Source organism: Porites lutea, chromosome 1, assembly GCF_958299795.1.
Source record: "Porites lutea chromosome 1, jaPorLute2.1, whole genome shotgun sequence".
NCBI lineage: Eukaryota > Metazoa > Cnidaria > Anthozoa > Scleractinia > Poritidae > Porites > Porites lutea.
Window position 1 is genome coordinate 27,254,686 of NC_133201.1, and position 18,609 is coordinate 27,273,294.

Consider the following 18,609-nt stretch of genomic DNA (forward strand, 5'->3'; position numbering starts at 1 on the left):
CAAACCAGAACCATTTTTAAAGATGCATTTTGGTGGACATTCCACAAGCTTCATTAATTAATTAGCTTAACCCATTCGCCCCTGAGCAGCCCGTAACTGCCAATGCGGATCCACGTCCTCTCTACCGCCTGTGACGTCATCAGTTTTGATTGTCAAGGATAACTTTGTCCGCTTACTTGTGCAGAGTGAAGAGATCTTTCAAACCATACCAGAATGAGCACAATTCAGTCAAGGACACCAGAGAAAAAGGCGAAAAACTATGTAACATTGACCTGAAAATCTCCTTGAAAATCTTGTTCCTACCCACCTACCTTTCCTTTCATCTAGTCCTAAGATCCTAAAATCTTTCCTAAAAACTTTTGCCACCGAAATAAAGCCTACCAAATGCCCAAGAGCAAGAGAAAAAAGGAATGAGGCAAGATAAGCGAAAAAAGAGGGGAGGAGAGATATCTGGAAATTTTGCTTTCTGCCCGAACATCGCAAGCTAATATTTTCCATCTGGATCAGGGGCCTGTTTCTCGAAAGTCCCGATGATTAACGGGCCCGTAAAGCTGTTGTTGTTTACGTGCAAGATAAAGGTTTCAATAGTTTTCCATCTAACATGATAAAACTATCAGTTAATGAAACAAAATGGAGCAGTTCGCCAGGACCCGCGCTCTTATTCTTTATATTTCGATTTAAAAATTTGATTTCGGGCCCTGGGTTACCCGGACTTTCGAGAAAAGGGCGAAGTGTATCACCTGTAAACGGCTGTATGGGGGAAATGGGTTAAATTGAGCAATGAATGCAATGCAATAAATTGATTAGTATGATATTGCTAAGTTTGAAACAAAATTCCTTTGGCTTTTTATTCCGTACTTTTTCTTGTGGCTATTTATCACTAAAGATAAAAATATTTATCTACAGGTATACAACATATTGGACGTGATCTATAGTAGCTAAAGGTAAGTTACAAAAGTAATAACTTATAATTATTATGGTTATTTAATATTATTATTAATTAATTAAAAAACTGTCTGTTCACTTATATTTAAGTACAGAAATATAAGTTTTGTTACTGATCAAACAAATCAGAACTAATCAGCCTTTTCTTAGTCCCTTCATTGTTTCACTCAATGGTTCTAACTATTTTTCTGAATGAAATAGTTCACTTTGACAAGTATATCTTTGTTTGTAAAGGATAATTGCCCTGGATTAGATTCGTTATTCAAACAGTTGTAGGCGGTCGTTTTCAAACTCACTAACGACGATGCGGCCACTTTTCAGTACAGAAACAGAGCAAGGACTCCACATTTGACCCAATTCTTGTCCATGTTTTCCAAACTGAGTAACAAACTCACCATCTAAAGTGAAAATCTGCACTGCGTTGTTATGGAAAGAGCAAACAAGAAGATTACCTGTTTTGTCCACTGCTAGTCCCGTTGGCCTATTCAACTCGCCAACCTTAGTTCCATATCGTCCAAACTCATACAGAAATCTTCCATTGCTAGTGTAAACTTTAATGAGATTGGCGTCACGATCAGACACAAAGATTTTGTCTTTATGAACCACACAGTTATTTGGCATGACAACAAAACCTTTCCCAATTGTCTTAAGAATTTTTCCTTGGGGAGAAATAAACCTAACGCAGGCATTCCCTGAGTCGCACACAATTAGGTTTCCTTGAGAATCTAGCGCTACTCCTCGGGGATCTTTGAGTGAGTGACCATCGCAAATAGTTTTAACGTATTCGCCATTGGATGTAAATAATAGTATTTTGCCATCATTTCTATTTATTACAGTTATTCTACCAGTGTTATCAACAGCCAAACCTGTTGGGCAGCTAAGAACATTATGTCCAAATGACCTGACAAACTCCCCATATTCATTGAAAACCACAATGCGATTGTTGTCCATATCACTCACAAAGATTTCGTCGGAGTCATTCACAGCAATTCCCCATGGATATTTCAGTTTTTTTCCTTCTATAGATCGTTCTCCGATACATCTCAGTGGCGTGAAGGAACGTTCTTTGGTTTTAAAGGCTGGAAATTCCCTGCGGTCTGTTTCGTTTACTCTAACACTCAATAAATACTCTCCTGTTTCTCTGGGAATGTAGGAAATTATGTAGCTGCCATTTTTCTGATCATTTATTTCGACCTCCTCAACAGTGTGCCCGCTTTGTACCGAAATGATGTCAACTGTGATTAAGTCCGCCGGGCAGTGGTACTGTTCCCCTTTAGAATTTCGTGTGATGACTTCGAACTGTGACTCCAACCCCACTGTACCTGCATTGGATCCTTCTAATGAGCATTGCTTCAATTCTATTTCAGTTTCGACTTCATCAAGGTGCCCAATTCTTGATTCTTTGAGGATTTTAGAAATTTCTTCATTCTTGAAAAATACCGTGGAAGGGATTCTAATATCAGGTGTTGACGGCATGTCTTGTGGCTTTAGGAGTCCTTGACACAGTTCATACATGTTGGTTTTGCTCCTTACAAGCTCTGCAGCCGGGGTGCGTTGAACAAAAGTCTCAATCTGTGACGTGGAATGCTTCCTTTCGATTAAATGAGCCGATAATTCATCTTTACTTTTCTCTATCTGTTCTAACACCTTCATCTTCTGACTTTCCACTTCGAGAATCGATTCTTTCTCTTTTTCCCGAAGGGTGAGAATGAGCGAGTTCACTGCTTGTTGTATCCGTTCTTTATTAACTTTCGAGCGATGTTCCAGTAAACGGGCCTTTTCCTCCAGCTGTTTCATGCTGTGATTAATCGTGTTCGATGACTCCCTTGCAGCATCTAGCTTAGAAGTAATACTGTTCTTTACCTCTCTGGCTGCAACTTCCAAATGCTCTACATCATGTTTATTGTGTTCGATAATGACACCAGTTTGACACACAGGAACATCACATTCTTTACAATAAAACTTGAGTACTTCTTTACCATGGAGTTCCTTCTGGCAAAACACTGGACGCTTGAGGACATCCTGAAAATCCTTGTCTTCGAAATCTACGAGAGCAAGGACACGATGATCTCTGTTTTCCCTTAAAATATTGTGTGCATTCACGCAATCACTGCACCAGAATTTGCCACAGTGAAAACAGTAGGAAGCTTCTTCGCTTTTCATTTCGCAGTTTCCACAAGTTACCTTTGAAGTGTTGCATTCCTTGATGGTTAGAATGTCGAGGAGATTTTTCATGTTAAAACAATCAGGCAGAGTTTCCAAAGTGCCAGTTTGAGGAACAGCGACGTGTCTCTGGCAGAGAGGACATTTAATCTTGCCATTATGGGCGCTGGTTCGAGCTAAGTTGTTCAGACATTGAAGGCAAAAAATGTGTAAGCAAGGCAGTTGTTTTGGTTTTGTGTACAGCTGCATACACACCGAGCAAGTTACTTCCTCCGTTAGATTGTACATCAGAGTTGGGACATCCATCTTGGATTTAGGTTCGGACGAATGTAACCAATACCGTGCAAGTCGACCGGAGTTATATGGAGTGACTGAAATGACTTTTAAATCAGTGTAGCGTGGCGTCTTGTGATTTCTTAGAATTTAAGAGGAAGAGTTACATCATTTCCGGGTCTACAGGTCATATTCATTTTCGAAACACTTCATTGCATTTTAATATTTGTCACGCGAAAAAAGAAGTCAATCACGATTAGCCTGCATGGGCACCCCAATTTTAATGGATCTGTTCCTAAAAGTACATGAAAATATCTGTTCTTCAGCAAATTTTTGCTGGCTGGGAGATTTGGAAAAAGTAATATGTCCTTGGAAGGATAGTGTTGCTGGGAAATAGACATTTCAGGGTGTTTGAGGAGATTTCATGTCTAGAATAGGTTCTATATTTACCCTATGACCATACCCAAACTGGCCAGTAATGTCTGGACATACTTCTCCTGGAACACTTCCCAGTAAGTCAGATTGCAGGTTGTAGGTGCACCTTACCTGCTGGGAACTCTTCCATCAGTCTTGCTGGGAGTGTGGAACAGGTAAATTTTTCCCAGCAATCTCCCAAAATGCTTAAAATGGCTCAGAAAGCTTCATTCATGCTTTGTTGTTGTTTTTAGGTCTTTTTCTAAAAATTTCCCGTTGCCGTTGGTCGCCACTGAGCCTGTGATCGCCTGTTCCTAGTACCGAGGCCCTGTTAGGGATTTCAGGGATAAGGCATAACTGGACAAATAGAGCGGTTTTCATTTGAGTGTCGAAAAGTAATTGGTTTTGCACTTTCTACACGATGCGATTGGCTTAAAAGATTCGCGCCACCTTTTCATCCAATCAGAAGTAAAACCAAAGCCAATTGTGACGCGCTTGCATGCATTTTCCCGCGCTTTGCGTCAGCCACATGTAATTACTTCGAGTTTTGATTGGTTCAATGTATTGTCTGTGTCCTATGTGATTGGCCAGAGTAATTACTTTGGTTTTGGTTTTACGACACTCAAACGAAAACCACTCTAAGTTAAGGGATAAGGGATAATTGACAAAATAATTTTATGTATAAGGGACAGGATAATGAAATAACGTCCTGGTCCAACATTATTTTAATTATGATCGATTTTTTACACTTTTTTTCACCTTTACGGTTTTTCTTCACCCCTGTCCACCTGTGTTCAGTTATCGATCGTTTACTTTAACTGAACAGTTAACCGAGAAGACCTGGGGACGAGGTTGAGTTGTAGTGAGTACAAAATCAGATGGCGGTTCATTTTACTCTTTTCACGAAGGAAGAAATAGTCGAAATAGGCGAAATAGGCGAGCTGTTGGCTAAAATTATAACAAGAACCGCAAGAATACAACTGGACAGACGACATACTGAATATTTGCAGTACTCAACACCCCTTTATCTCCTAAACTTGCCGATAAAAGGCAATAGGCCACTTGCATTAAGAGGTCACGTGACCAAAGCTTCCGACACTAAGTTGGAATCTTGCTACGCCAAAAATTTACAGAGCTCACAAAAATTATCTTACAGCCCAAATTTGAGAGGAAATAAATTTAATTTTTTGATTTTTTAAACAAAGTAGTATGATTTGTATTGGCCGCCATGTTGGATCGGATGGCATACGTTTATGGCGTCAGATCGAGGACAAAATCGATACTCGGATTTCGTGGTCTTGTAAACACTTCTTCGCTTCGAAAATTGTTCTTCGAGTCATTGTCTGTTGTCTTCGTGGCGTCGATTCCATGTCTTCCAGTCGTCGCATCCCTCGACTCATCGTACTGTTTTATTCAGGGCACCGCTGGCTTTTCTTCGTGGCGTCGCTATGGGCTTATGACGTCGTTGCGTCATTCTTATGTCTTCGTGTCGTCGGGTCTTCCTTTCGTTGACTGCGCTACATACTTAGGCAGGTACTTGATGTATGGTGAAATATATTGTACCAACTTTACTTGCAGAAGTTATACCTTCCCTTTTTTGCTTGGTACCTTGTTGCTCTGTTACCCTGTTACCCTGTTACCTTGTTACCTTGTTACTCTGTTATCTTGTACCTTGTTACTCTGTTACCCTGTTACCTTGGAACCTTGTTACCCTGTTACCTTGTTACCCTGTTACCCTGTTACCTTGTTACCTTGTTACCCTGTTACCTTGTTACTGTGTTGTACCTTGTTACCTTGTTGTTCTGACCGTTAGCTTGGTAACTTGTTACTCTGTTACCTTGTTCCCTGGTTACTCTGTTACCCTGTTGCTCTGTTACCATGTTATTCTGTTACCTTGTTTCCGTGTTACTCTGTTACCTTGTTTCCTTGTTACTCTATTACCTTGTTACGCTGTTACCCTGTTACTTTGTTGCTCTGTGCCTTTGTTACTCTGTCCCCTTGTTACCCGGTTACCTAATTAGTAACAATCAGCTTTCGTCGGTAAATTTTTTTCTTATGGGTTCTTGTTGACGGAAATCAAACAGAAGTTTCCTTTTTTGAGAACAGCGCTTGGACCATAACGAAGGCTCTCTGTCTCAATCCTATGGCAGATTATGCCTGTTATAGTTTCTTTTGGCTTTCGTACTGTTATCATGATTTTCCAAAAAATCGTAAATGACTTTCAAAGGTTTACGAAAACGGAATATTTTCCGATAACTCTCTTTCCGTCACAAAATCTACCGGTAAGCGAAATTTCTAGGCAATATTTTTACGATCAAATATTTTGCATAAAAAACTGAGTCTCCAAGGCGTCCTTGTAAAATGACTTAACAACGCGGCAGGGTCCTACAACAGGTGTAACGTTTGGGTGCATTCAGTCAATACTACACAAGGCTCAGGTTTAATGGCATTCGCCCTTTCCCTAGGAAAAAAAGAGTAAAAAGGTACCAAAGTAACAGAATAATAAGGTAACAGAGTAACAAAAAAAAAGGGTAACAGAGTGACAGGGTGACAGGGTAACAAGGTAACAGAGTAACAAAGTAACAGGGTAGCAAGGTAACAGGGTAACAAGGTAACAAGGTAACAGGGTAACAGGGTAACAGGGTAAAAGGTAACCGGATAAGAGGGTAACAGGGTAAAAAGGTAACAGGGTAACAGTCTAACAAGGTAACAAGGTAATAAGGTAACGGGGTAACAAGGTAACAGGGTAAAAGGGGTAACAAGGTAACAAGGGGTAACAGGGTAACAAGGTAACAGGGTAACAAGGTAAAAGGGTAACACGGTAGCAAGGTAACAAGGTAACAAGGTAACAGGGTAACAAGGTAACAGGGTAACAGGGTAACACGGTAACCGGGTAACGAGGTAACAAGGTAACAAGGTAACAGGGTAACAAAGTAACAGGGTAGGAAGGTAACAGGGTAACAAGGTAACAGGGTAACAGGGTAACAGGGTAAAAGGTAACCGGATAAGAGGGTAACAGGGTAAAAAGGTAACAGGGTAACAGTCTAACAAGGTAACAAGGAAACAAGGTAACAAGGTAACAAGGTAACAGGGTAACAAGGTAACAGGGTAACGAGATAACAAGATAACAAGGTAATAAGGTAACAAGGTAAAAGGGTAACACGGTAGCAAAGTAACAAGGTAACAAGGTAACAGGGTAACAAGGTAACAGGGTAACAGGGTAACACGGTAACAGGGTAACGAGGTAACAAGGTAACAAGGTAACAAGGTAACAGGGTAACAGGGTAACAAGGTAACAGGGTAACAGGGTAACAGGGTAACGAGATAACAAGATAACAGGGTAACTAGGTAACAGGGTAACAGGGTTACAAGGTAACAAGATAACAGGGTAGCAAGGTAACAAGGTAACAGGGTAACAAGGTAACAGAGTAACAGGGTAACAAGGTAACAAGATAACAGGGTTACAAGGTAACAGGCTAACAGGGTAACCAGGTAACAAGGTAACTTGGTAACAAGGTAACAAGGTAACAGGGTAACAAGGTAACAAGGTAACAGGGTAACAAGGTAACCAGGTAACAGGGTGACAAGGTAACAAGGTAACAGGGTAACAAGGTAACAGGGTACTAACAGGGTAACAGGGTAACAAGGTAACAAGATAACAGGGTTACAAGGTAACAGGCTAACAGGGTAACCAGGTAACAAGGTAACAGGGTAACAAGGTAACAAGGTAACAGGGTAATAAGGTAACAGGGTAACAAGGAAACAAGGTAACAAGGTAACAGGGTAACAAGGTAACAGGGTAACAAGGTAACAGGGCATCAAGGTAACAAGGAAACAGGGTAACAAGGTAACAGGGTAACAGGGTAACAGGGTAACAAGATAACAAGATAACAGGGTAACTAGGTAACAAGATAACAGGGTAACAAGGTAACAAGGTAACATGGTAACAAGGTAACAGGGTAACAAGGTAACAGAGTAACAGGGTAATAATAATAATAATAATAATTTACCAATTTATATAGCGCGTATTTACACGTGCTGATCAATAGCGCTTAATAGGGTAACAGGGTAACAACGTAACAAGATAACATGGTAACAAGGTAACAGGGTAACAAGGTACGATGACACGAAGACATAAAAATGACGTAGCGACGCCACGAAGAAAAGCCAGCGGTGCCCCGAAAAAACAACTTTATTGGAATAAGCAGCATTTGGCATGAGGTAAAAGTCGTGTAGGCCTACCACCCCCTTTTATTGCTATGATTTGTTTACGGGTAGTCGCCGTTTTACCTAATGAAAATCAACACCGGCACTAATAACAACCAAGCACAGAGTAGAAAGTTCAACATTGCGCACCTAACAAGGAACGTATGCACTCCAGTTTTAAGAGGGAGTGTAACTATGTTGGAATCGATCGCGTCAGCCAGTTTCCTATCCAGTTTTTCTATTATCCATGCAGGTAACCAGGTAACAAGGTACGACGACACGAAGACATAAAAATGACGTAGCGACGCCACGAAAAAAAGCCAGCGGTGCCCCGAAGAAAACCATGTCTTATCTTGTTTTTAAACTAGGGATTATTTTGAATGAATAATAAAACAGCAGGAGTGATAGGCTCTTGAAAACAGTTATTGAATGCTTTCGTAGGAGAACACACGCGAGAGGGACGCAAATAGTTCGCGCCAAAATGACGTCACTTGATGCGATTTTTTTGCAGGGGAAACAAGTCGAGCTCTCGCTCTCTCGCTCGCTTTTGCCGCAGAAAACATAAAAAATCTACCGCTCGCGCTTCTCGCCCGTAAAAAAATTGAGCGTTCGACTTGTGGGCAAGTCTAAGCGCGGGCGCTTATTCGAGGAAAAGAGAGGAAAAGAGCGCGGGAAATTTGATCGCTCTCGTGATATGGTCAGCGGATCATGACAAAAGCAAAACAACATGGCGGACATTAACCTTATCTCAAACTGTTCAATATTTTGACCTTTTACTTCATTGTTCTTTCGTTCCATGTGACCCTAACATTTTATTGTTCTTTCTACTTCATGGAAGCCTAAGTCATTAGTTCTTACATGAGTAATTTTCTGGGATACGTCGTTTTCGAACGAAGGTCGTTCGGTCCGAGCTCGATCATGGATCATGAAAAGTTTCCCTCTGTTAATACAACCTCAACAGTTTTTTGCATTTCTTTTACAGGGATGCAGGAATCAAGTTTCAAGACAAAAATGCCACATCACATGAGGACTGTTTACTATTTTGAGACGTAGCAACATGGATGTGTAAGCTCAGGAACTCGATTTAACCTATGTTGTGTATTTGGAATTCTTACATCATGGGCTACATACGAACGAACGCAACCATCCGAGAGATTGATCTACTGAAGGACCTCTTCGAGACAAGATGACAAATTATGTATCTTTTTCAGGGTCCTTTCGTGCCCCTTCTTCTTCATACATGGTACCTTCGACTTGTGTTGGTTTTTATTTCTCATTTGGACGCTGCCCTTTCGGTGAAAGACACGCACATTTGTAAATGCGAGGATTTTCCCGTAGAAGACCGTCCGTTTGTAGCGATATGGAACGCCCCGACTGGTGGTTGCTCTGTCAACTACAGCATCAACATAAACTTGAGAGATTTTGATATTTTAGAGAATCCGATGCAAAGCTGGGATGGAAAGTTTGTTACGGTATTTTACAATGCCCAGCTCGGCCTATATCCTTACTATACCAATCCTGAGGGAACAAGAAGTTATAATGGAGGAATGCCTCAGGTTTGTAAGGTTAATGTTATCAGTGAGAGCAATGTTTAATGTTTACATCGTTTTGCTGCAGGTCATTAAATGATCTTCCCTTGTAGGCAAAACATGAACACGATAAAAAAAAAACTTTTTCCCTACTTACAGTTTTGCATTACAATACTATTTTTGTCTGAAGATTAACATAAACTGTGGACAACAGGTAGTCATTATATTAGTAAGGGGAAAGTGTCAACTTTTTAACACTGCAGACTAGGTTATATTACTCAGACTTGCAATTGCCACTAAATACGTATATATACCTGTATTAAGATTTCATGTTAGATGTAAACACTTTAAAATGGTAAAAACAAATATTCAAGTTAAATTACTAGTAGTAAATTAAAAGAGTGATAACTAGTTAAAAGCTAATCAAGTTTAATGTCTATAGCATAGTCAAGGACATTATTGCAGTGATGGCAGAGATGAGTCGAAACAGTTATTGATCAAATGACAGATTTTATGCCAACAACCTCTAAACACCTTAAACCATTAAATTTTTTTTTATCTTTGTTAGTGAAGAAATACTGGGGCTTGATCTTGTCATGTTGATACAGAACAAATATGCTTACTTTTGCAGGGTTAAATTTAATTAAAAGGGTTTTCGTTAAGAATTGTAGTAGCAGGAGAAAGGTGTAACGTTAGAGGAGAATATTTTGAAAGAGGCCAACATCTGAGTAAAAAAATTGTCATAAGATATTGAACATCAGCCAGAGATGTTGCTCTGAACAACAGGGGTAAGATAACACAGGGTTAGAAAGAAATTTGAATTCAGATATAAAAGCTTAAAAAGCAAATTCAGTTTAATTCCTTTGGTCTGCATTTCGGGGATTAGATGCCTTAAAAAAATAAGGAAAATTATCTGAGGAAATGTTTTTAAACAAAAGAGAAAGAAACCCAGGGCTCATTTCATATACCCATATTTTTATGGAGTACCAATGCAGGGTTTGTACCGGCTCTCTTCCTGGGAAGTATGTACCCTCATCCCCTCTTAGTCCAGATTTATTATTAGACTTACTCTCTAAATTCATACTCATGTCTTGTTCAAAATGGCAAAAATACCATAGCCTTTAAGAGAAACAAAAAAGTATAGAGCTGTGTGAAGATGATTATCACAGGAAGGAGCTCATGTTTGGATCCCATGCAGTGTCCATCACAAAGCTTGAACCATCAGAATGAGTTGTGTGTACAAGAATTTTTGGTGCTTTGAAAGAGGCATCTCAGGAAGGAGGGATACCAAACAACATCTTTGCCTCTAATTTATTTCTCACTCCCTAATGTTGTTTTATTGATTTAGCTTATAAATTTGCAAGCTCACCTCAGCAAAATGAAAAAAGACATTATCAAAAAAATTCCCGACCCAAACTACAAAGGACTGGCCATTATTGACTGGGAAGGATGGCGGCCCACATGGCAAAGAAACTTTGACTCCAAGCGGATTTATCAGAGTAGATCAATTGATATTGTTCAAGACAAGAACCCTGAATGGTCAATGGAAGAAGTAATTGAAGAAGCAAAACAAGAGTTTGAAAGATCTGCCCGTCTGTTCATGGAGACTTCTATTAAGTTAGCAAGAACTCTAAGACCGAAAGGTCTCTGGGGATTTTATGGATTCCCAGACTGTTTTGGTACCAGTGAGACAAATTATCACTGCTCTGATGAGGTAATATACTGAGAAGATAATTATACAGTATTTAAAAATTAAAACAATGTACTTTATAAGTAAATGGAATGTGATCATCCAGGTAAGTTTAGTCCTGAATAGGACTGTTGTCAGTAATAACTGACATTTCCACAACCTCTGCAGTGGTCATCTTTAGAGTCAAAAGTCCTATTACTGTGTGTCAGCCATTAGGTCAGAGACATTTGTTAAAAGTTATGATCAAACCAATAACAGGATCTTTATTTTTGTTTTGTTTTATTTTAGAACAAGGAAATAAATGACAACTTGAAGTGGTTGTTTGCAAGCAGTACCGCACTTTATCCTTCTCTCTATATCTATGACAAACAACCTTGGAATAAAGCATTTGCATACGGAAGGTTGGAAGAGTCATTTAGACTAGCAAGTTTGGTTTCAAAAGAGACTAAAAAAACTTTGCCTGTGTTTCCTTATTTTCGTCATTTGTATGAAGGAAAGCCGCTGGAGTTTGACTATCTCACTGATGTAAGAAACATTTTTCTTGTATTTTATTTTAAGTTATTATAGAGACATAACATGAAATCATAATAATAATAATAATAACAATAATAATAATAATAATAATGATAACACACACATATTTTATTGATGACAATGCTAACTATAAAAATCCTATTCACAATTAATTCTCTTTAAAAAAAAAACTTTTCTGTCGGTTCCTTTTGAACTACCACCAATGCTTGTCTAGTTATTAGTAGACTTTGACCACAAAATGGCTCGACTAGCTTCAAACAAGGTTTTTTTAAGCAGGGGTGGAGAGGCAGGTGGGTTAACCCTTCAAGTCTCAATAATGACCAACATCAATTTTCTCCTAACAACATCCATACATAGTCAAGAGATAAGGTTATGAGAATTAAAAATAATTAATAATAATTAATTATTAATAACTTGATCACTTACAGTCAAGGCAGGTCAAGAGTACCCCCCAAGATTCTATTAATGAATTGATTATTTGAAAAATGAATCCGTTAGTCATTCCCGTAGCTGGAATCAAATATTCACATCAGCATTCCTGCATGCGTAATGAGCAGTGAATATTTTACAAGAACTTCTCTGTATTTGATCAGATTGAAAATCTTTGAAGGGATAGAATTACTTCGAAGACTTCAATTCAGGGAGCTGGTAGAAATTCCAAACCTGCCTGACTTGTGAATTCACAGCTCATTAAGCATGCAAGAATGCAGAGATGAATCTGAAATCTACGACTACCAACGGTTCAACTTTTGAATAATAAATTCATTAATGGAATCTTGGGGGGTACGCTTGACCTGGCTTGACTGTAATAGGGGAAACTTTTCTGATCTTTTATCACGTAGATTCTAACTCTCAACTAATTTTTTTGGGAAAATGTATGGAGGTCAGTCTGGAGAATTTTTATGTGAATATGATTGGGGCTAAAGGGTTTTGAAAAAATGAGTTTAAGCAAAGGTTAAAAATTTTATCATCTGACCACTCTCATCAGGTTGATCTTCAGAACACTATTGGCCAGGCTGCAGATATGGGTGCAGCGGGTGTGGTCATGTGGGGGAACAGGCGAGATGAGAACACCTCCCCTAAAGTCTGCCAAGATATTAATACTTACATAGAGACAAAGCTGGGGCCTTACTTTGAGTCTGTGAGACACAGCCAAGAAGAATGCAGTGAAAACAAGTGTAATGGGCATGGACGATGTGTGGATAAAAAATTAATTCCCTCACAATGGATAAGTGAGGAGCCATATTTGTACACTCAGACGTGTCAAGGGTTACCAAGAAAATTTGACCCCCGCATTAGAAAGGACAGCACTCTTCTTCAACAGGAAGGTACAAAGCATGTGATTTTTTTTATAAGTTCTAAATTGAAGGCTGTATTGATTAAGACCTCAAGTGACTCTTAAAAAGACAAAATTTTTAAGGAGAAATTTAGCAGTTTATCAGGTCTTTCACCATGTATCTCTTTAATAGTTCTTCATTCAAGTCACTGACCACTGTAATATCATTACCATGTCAGGCGCAGATCCACACTGGTTTCCACCATTTTACGGAAGTCAGTCAGATTTTACATAGTGGATATATTTTAAATAAAGATAAAAAACTTTCCAAGTTGCAAGGCTTCATCCCAGGAGCATGGAACTGGCCAATATCCTGTTTGAATGACTTAGAAACCCAGGAAAGGGGATTTTAGGGAGTTAAAATCTAAAAAATTTCACGGGGACCATGCCTCCCGGATCCCCCCTAGAAGCTTGCGCTTTTAGCACTCATTTAAGAAATCGGTCGGCATACATCCTAGATCCATGCCTGCATGTCTCATTTGCTCTTTTAGCAATTCAAACTAGCTACCTCTTTCTCTTGACTGAGGGCATATTTCACTGAAGGCTGCATTGCATAACAGGTGCCTGTTACACAGGCTATTTTCACTGTGAATAAGTAGAGAAATTTTTTACCAGCCAAAGTCAAATTATTTATAACTTAGATTCATATTCACTACTGAAGAAAGAAACAATTTTTGCACCAAAAAAAACATTATTGGGCGGCATTTCCTTGCAGGCTGAGTTATCTCACAGTTATTGCTTTTGCAGTCTCCATTAGAATATTATAATGCATTTACTTTTATGCTGTACAGTGGAATCTTGATATAATAAAAGGCCAAGGTACTGGCAAAATTTCTTTGCTATAACGAGGTTTCATTACGTCGAGGTTATTTTCATATGTGTTACTATTACTTGGGTAAAGAGTATCGGTCATTATACTGCTGACTTTGTTTGTAGAGATTTCTTATATTATGAGTTTTTTTAAAAAAATTCATTTTTGTATTTGCTTATTCAATTATGTAGTTCCCTTTAGATGCAGAATTCGAATGTAACACTAAACATTTAACTCTATCAGATGCATTAATATCAACGGTTTTTTTTTTTTTCTGCTAGTCTTTAAATCTTTTAACATAATGTGCTCTGATTTGTTAGACCAACATGGAACAAACCAACCACAAAGACATGGCCTGAACTCTGTACAGAGACAGTACTTAATAAAAGAGCTGACATTGCTCAATGCTTCCGGATCTACTAAAAAGATATTTCTTAATTCTCGTCACAAAAACTCCTCAAAAGACTTTGTAATGTTTGTACAGTCCACATCAGATTCAGCTGTGGAGGTGAACAAAGCACCCAAGGAACAAAAAGGATTTACTGCGGGCGGAGTTGTGGCTACGAGTGGTCTGCATTTTCACGATCAGTTGACAGAAAGGTACAAATGTAGGAAGTAATCTCTTTTACATCCAATTCGGGAGCGCATCAAGGAATTTTTTATGGTTAGGTGAAGGGGGCCGGGGGGGGGGGGGGGGAGGTCCAAACTTCGGTTCAGAAAGGACTGTTGAATTTTTTGTGGAAAATTTCTTCTCACAGAGACAACCACGTGTTTCTCAATGTGTGAAGGCCGGTCGCCGTTTTCGCGAAAAATACTGCTTTGCGAGCAGAGGCGAACGGATCATAGGAGGGTACCCAAAAACAATTACATTTTTGAATATACCTGGAATTCAGTTTAGTGGCAAAATGCAACGTGCGTTTTATTAAAAAATCACTCAGCCAGTTAAAAAGTGATTTATGATCCTGTCGATGTAAGAATTTCAGTCTCAAACAAGTGTCAGGTTTAATAGGGGGGTCTGGACCCCCGGACCCTCCCTTTGCATCCGCCACTGCAACTAGATATCACCTTTGCGATAGCCTGCATTGATAGGAGGTGGGTATAGGCCCTTTGTAGCAGGAGCTCAAGTGACCTTTCTTGCGCTAAAATTATGGGATGCAACTTTAAAACCACTATAACATTCAGTGGCTATGGCTCAGGAGGTCAAACTCTTCTGGTGGTTTAGACGACGTAGCGTTCATTATTTCTGTTTAAGAAGAAGGAAAGCTTATATACTAGGAAATAATAAAAAGATCTGAGCAAAGCCAGTTTACTAGGGAAAGAAGTGAGAAAATAGAACTGTGATTGTTTTTTGCTTGTTTAGTGATTAGGGTTAAGTGCTGATTTTGGATGGTTTTTATTCACTGTTTTGGAAACGTCATATTAATACCGTAAATCCTCGTTTAAGCCCTCCGGGGCGGGGGTGGGGCATGTTTCTTTCAAACACATATGGGGGGCTTAATAGAGACAGGGGGCTTATTCGAGAGGGGGGCGTATTTAATTTATCAAACACGATGATGTCAGTTCTCCATAAGGAACTAGATTACAAAATGGAAAACCTTAGTAAGAGTTGGAGGTCATACAGCCAAGGATCAAAAACAAATCCGGACTTCCAACTGGTGGATAACAAACATCCCAGATCAGTCCACACGAAGTTTTACTGTTGTGATTGATTAATAGTCTATCATTCTATTAGTGAAGGATAATAAGGGGACGGGAGGGGGTGGGGGGGTGGGAGCTTAATAGAGGATTTACGGTACCTAAAAAATAATAAACACTTAATGACTTGTCCCTCGGGAAACAGTTAATTTTGTTTCCCGAGAATCTTAGTGAAACATTGAGATTCTCAGGAAGCAAAACCTGGAAGTAACCAATGAGAGCGCACCCTGTTGGGAAGAAATTTCCAGCTTTATAACAACGGCTGTTGATATCGATAGCTCCTCATAGTTTAGTGTAGAGATAAATGTACTAAACTGGGTTAAAGGATCTCCGGCTTGTTTTAATTTAGTCTTTTTTCTGTTTTCTTTAAAATAAAAAGTTTTAAGTTTCCTGAGTGTGTAGGGTTCATGAGGTGTCCGACCTCCTTCTGAGTTGAAGTATGCGGACATTTCGCTTTGAAGTCTTCTCGCTACATAGTCATTTTGCAACAACGTTGACTAAACAGACCATTGCAGTTTAGCAGTTGTATACATACACAGTCTACAGAAACAGTCCGTAAGCGATCTCTAATCTTCGAAAAAAAAGAAGGACAAAGACTGTTTAATACAAAAATTAAATCAGCGCGAGTCGACTTTGATCTGGAGCGAAATGACTTATAGCGAAAGGACTTTTTGCGAAATGACCGGTAACCTTTTGTGACATACAACAGGTTTCAACTGAATCAAAACGCTTTTAACTCTATTCAAATTCTGAAGCCCAGTTTTAATGTTTTTTTTTCAGCCCAAGTTTTACCCAGACAGTAGGCAAAGGAGCTGTTAACAAGCTGACACTTTGTAATGGATCCACATCCGGGTCCTCAGACTGCGAGATCATGAAAGAAAGTCCCTCCACGTTCTCGCGTGGTTTCCACTTTCCGCACACGTACGTGGTGTTCCTGTGCGTGTCGCTTGGCTCTGCACTCCTCGTATCGTCCGCTTTTATTATGAGTTACTATTACTGCAATGTTCGCAAAAGAGTAGCGGTAGACGAGGAAGACGACGATATTCCTCGCGGAGACTGATCACGCGCTGCGAAGCGAGGGAAAAGCGCACTGATCGACGAGAGAACATTTCTCTGTCAGTTCAGCCTCTCAAGGAGGGAGCGTTAGGGTCCACAGTTTTTGCGGTTTTAGCCATTTTTAAGATAGGTATTTCGGATTTATAAGCGATAGTCGCATTTTCCTTTGGGTTTTGGTTTTTACCGAAAAAAAAATTTGCCCATTTGGCTTACCGTTCTTCATGTCTGCACAGGCTTCTCAGCCGAGTCCTGCCGTATGTGAAGTGAATATAAAACGAACCGTGGTCTAGTGAGAAGGGGTAGATATAGAGTATACGTTACCAGAAAAGGTCAAATTATATACTGTTCACACTGTTGTAAAAATTGTGAAACATCCCCCATACCTAAAGCCAGGAGCGAACAAGGACAAAAGTATGCACCCTGTTTCACACAATATTTCACAAAGTGTAGAGATTTTACTGCCTAGAACCATTTGTGAAAACGTACAGGACGACCCGTAAGTTCTTTTTAAAATTAGCGTGGGTTTTGTTAATTTGGTATGGTACTAAAACCGGGAACGGGGAACGGGAAAATGAAAAATGGGAACAAAACAGAATTGGAAATGATATTACTGATGGGTCTAGGGTTCAAGTTAGGTTTTGTTCCCATTTTTCATTTTTCCCGATTCCGTTCCACGTGCTCGTTCCCCGCTTTCCGTTTCTCGTTTTAATTACATCCGTAAATTTGTTCTTTATGATCGTTGACATCTGCGGTTTTTCTGATCAGTCTTTATTGCGGTTTCGCCAGTGTGCGTTGGTATCTTTCTTGGTGGTTTCGTTTAGTACCCCCCTTTGCGAGTTACCCAACTGGAGTTACTGCAACTCGTAATACGTCTTGGATAGAGCTCTACCAGCAGAACCTTTGATATATCAACAGAGCTTGAAAGAACGTATTCTCAAGCTAGAAAGACATCGCCACAATTCAACATTCTCTCCATATTTTGTTTATTTTCAAAGTTGTTTTGTATAATTTTAGACTCAGAAAAGGCGTAGAAGTATTGTTCACCGAATACAAGTCTTTAACCTAGCTGTATAATTGTCAGTGTCTGCTGGTATAAGGAGTTTGGTTCTGTTTTTGGTTTTGGACTGAACAAGCCAATACTCTAGTAGACGTTAATTGCGTGCGACCAGAGGTGTCCGCGATGCTATTCTTCAGGTTCCTATTACGCATGCGTGGCGCGTATTTAGCCAAATTCGTTTGGACTTCCAAACGAGTAAGTAAACAAGTAAGAAAGAATGGAATGCTTAGAACTCAATCTGATCGATGACACTCGTTTGGACCTTCTATCACTCGTATTTTGATCACGCGCGTTTTGACCTTCTATCACATGAAACTTGCGCAAAGAACAGCATTGGAGTAAGAGCGTTTTGACTTTCACTCTGTACTCTTTGTTTAGTAAAATATCTTAACGTAATGAATTGCGCCAATGAATTTCTGCAGAAGCATATAACCCTCCTGGTTTCTGAATCCGAACAATTCACGTCCATAGACCTGGATCATTTGAGTAATTATTAAACGAACTGTTGTTTGGCGATGACCCTTACAGACTGGCCAATAAGCAGCCTCGTTCCCAGTGTTCCAAGGCGAGTTCGGATATGACATCGCAACAAACCCTACCAAACTCAATCGGACAGCGGGAATTAGCCTCGGGAGGAGGCTGGTCAAAGGTTAGCCTGGGAACAGCAGACGCATTTCCGGTCGTCGCTTCAGTCTCCCTCCAAAAAATAGCTATTTTTCGAAGAGAGAGAGAGAAGCGACGACAGGAAATACGTCTGCTGATCGCAGGCTAGTCAATGGGCAGATCTAGCAAAGACAACGCAACGACTGTGACAACAGCGCGCGCGGATCTTAAAACCAGCTTGACCTATCCACAGAGCGGCAATTTGAGTGCCGATAAGTTGTGTTTCGTCTTAGATCG

General features: G+C 39.7%; 2 protein-coding genes across 2 annotated transcripts; one reads left to right on the top strand and one right to left on the bottom strand.

Moving 5' to 3' along the window:
- Positions 1-940: 940 nt before the first annotated feature.
- LOC140936668 (E3 ubiquitin-protein ligase TRIM71-like) lies at positions 941-3,465 on the bottom strand. The gene has a single exon (XM_073386162.1). The coding sequence runs from the start codon at positions 3,412-3,414 to the stop codon at positions 1,204-1,206; it is 2,211 nt and encodes a 736-aa protein (XP_073242263.1). The 5' UTR covers positions 3,415-3,465; the 3' UTR covers positions 941-1,203.
- A 5,276-nt stretch (positions 3,466-8,741) lies between these two features.
- On the top strand, positions 8,742-18,061 carry LOC140947465 (hyaluronidase-1-like). The gene is made up of 6 exons (XM_073396578.1): positions 8,742-9,557; positions 10,879-11,244; positions 11,509-11,745; positions 12,743-13,082; positions 14,222-14,501; positions 16,377-18,061. Exons 1-6 carry the CDS (start codon positions 9,198-9,200, stop codon positions 16,654-16,656), a joined length of 1,863 nt encoding a protein of 620 aa, XP_073252679.1. The 5' UTR covers positions 8,742-9,197; the 3' UTR covers positions 16,657-18,061.
- Positions 18,062-18,609: the final 548 nt, after the last annotated feature.

Excerpts from the sequence above, each read along its gene's own strand:
- LOC140936668 (XM_073386162.1), bottom strand. The coding sequence starts at position 3,414 with ATGGATGTCCCAACTCTGATGTACAATCTAACGGAGGAAGTAACTTGC.
- LOC140947465 (XM_073396578.1), top strand. The coding sequence starts at position 9,198 with ATGTATCTTTTTCAGGGTCCTTTCGTGCCCCTTCTTCTTCATACATGG. Across the intron at positions 9,558-10,878 it reads ATAATGGAGGAATGCCTCAG|CTTATAAATTTGCAAGCTCA; the intron begins GTTTGTAAGGTT and ends TTATTGATTTAG. Across the intron at positions 11,245-11,508 it reads ATTATCACTGCTCTGATGAG|AACAAGGAAATAAATGACAA; the intron begins GTAATATACTGA and ends GTTTTATTTTAG.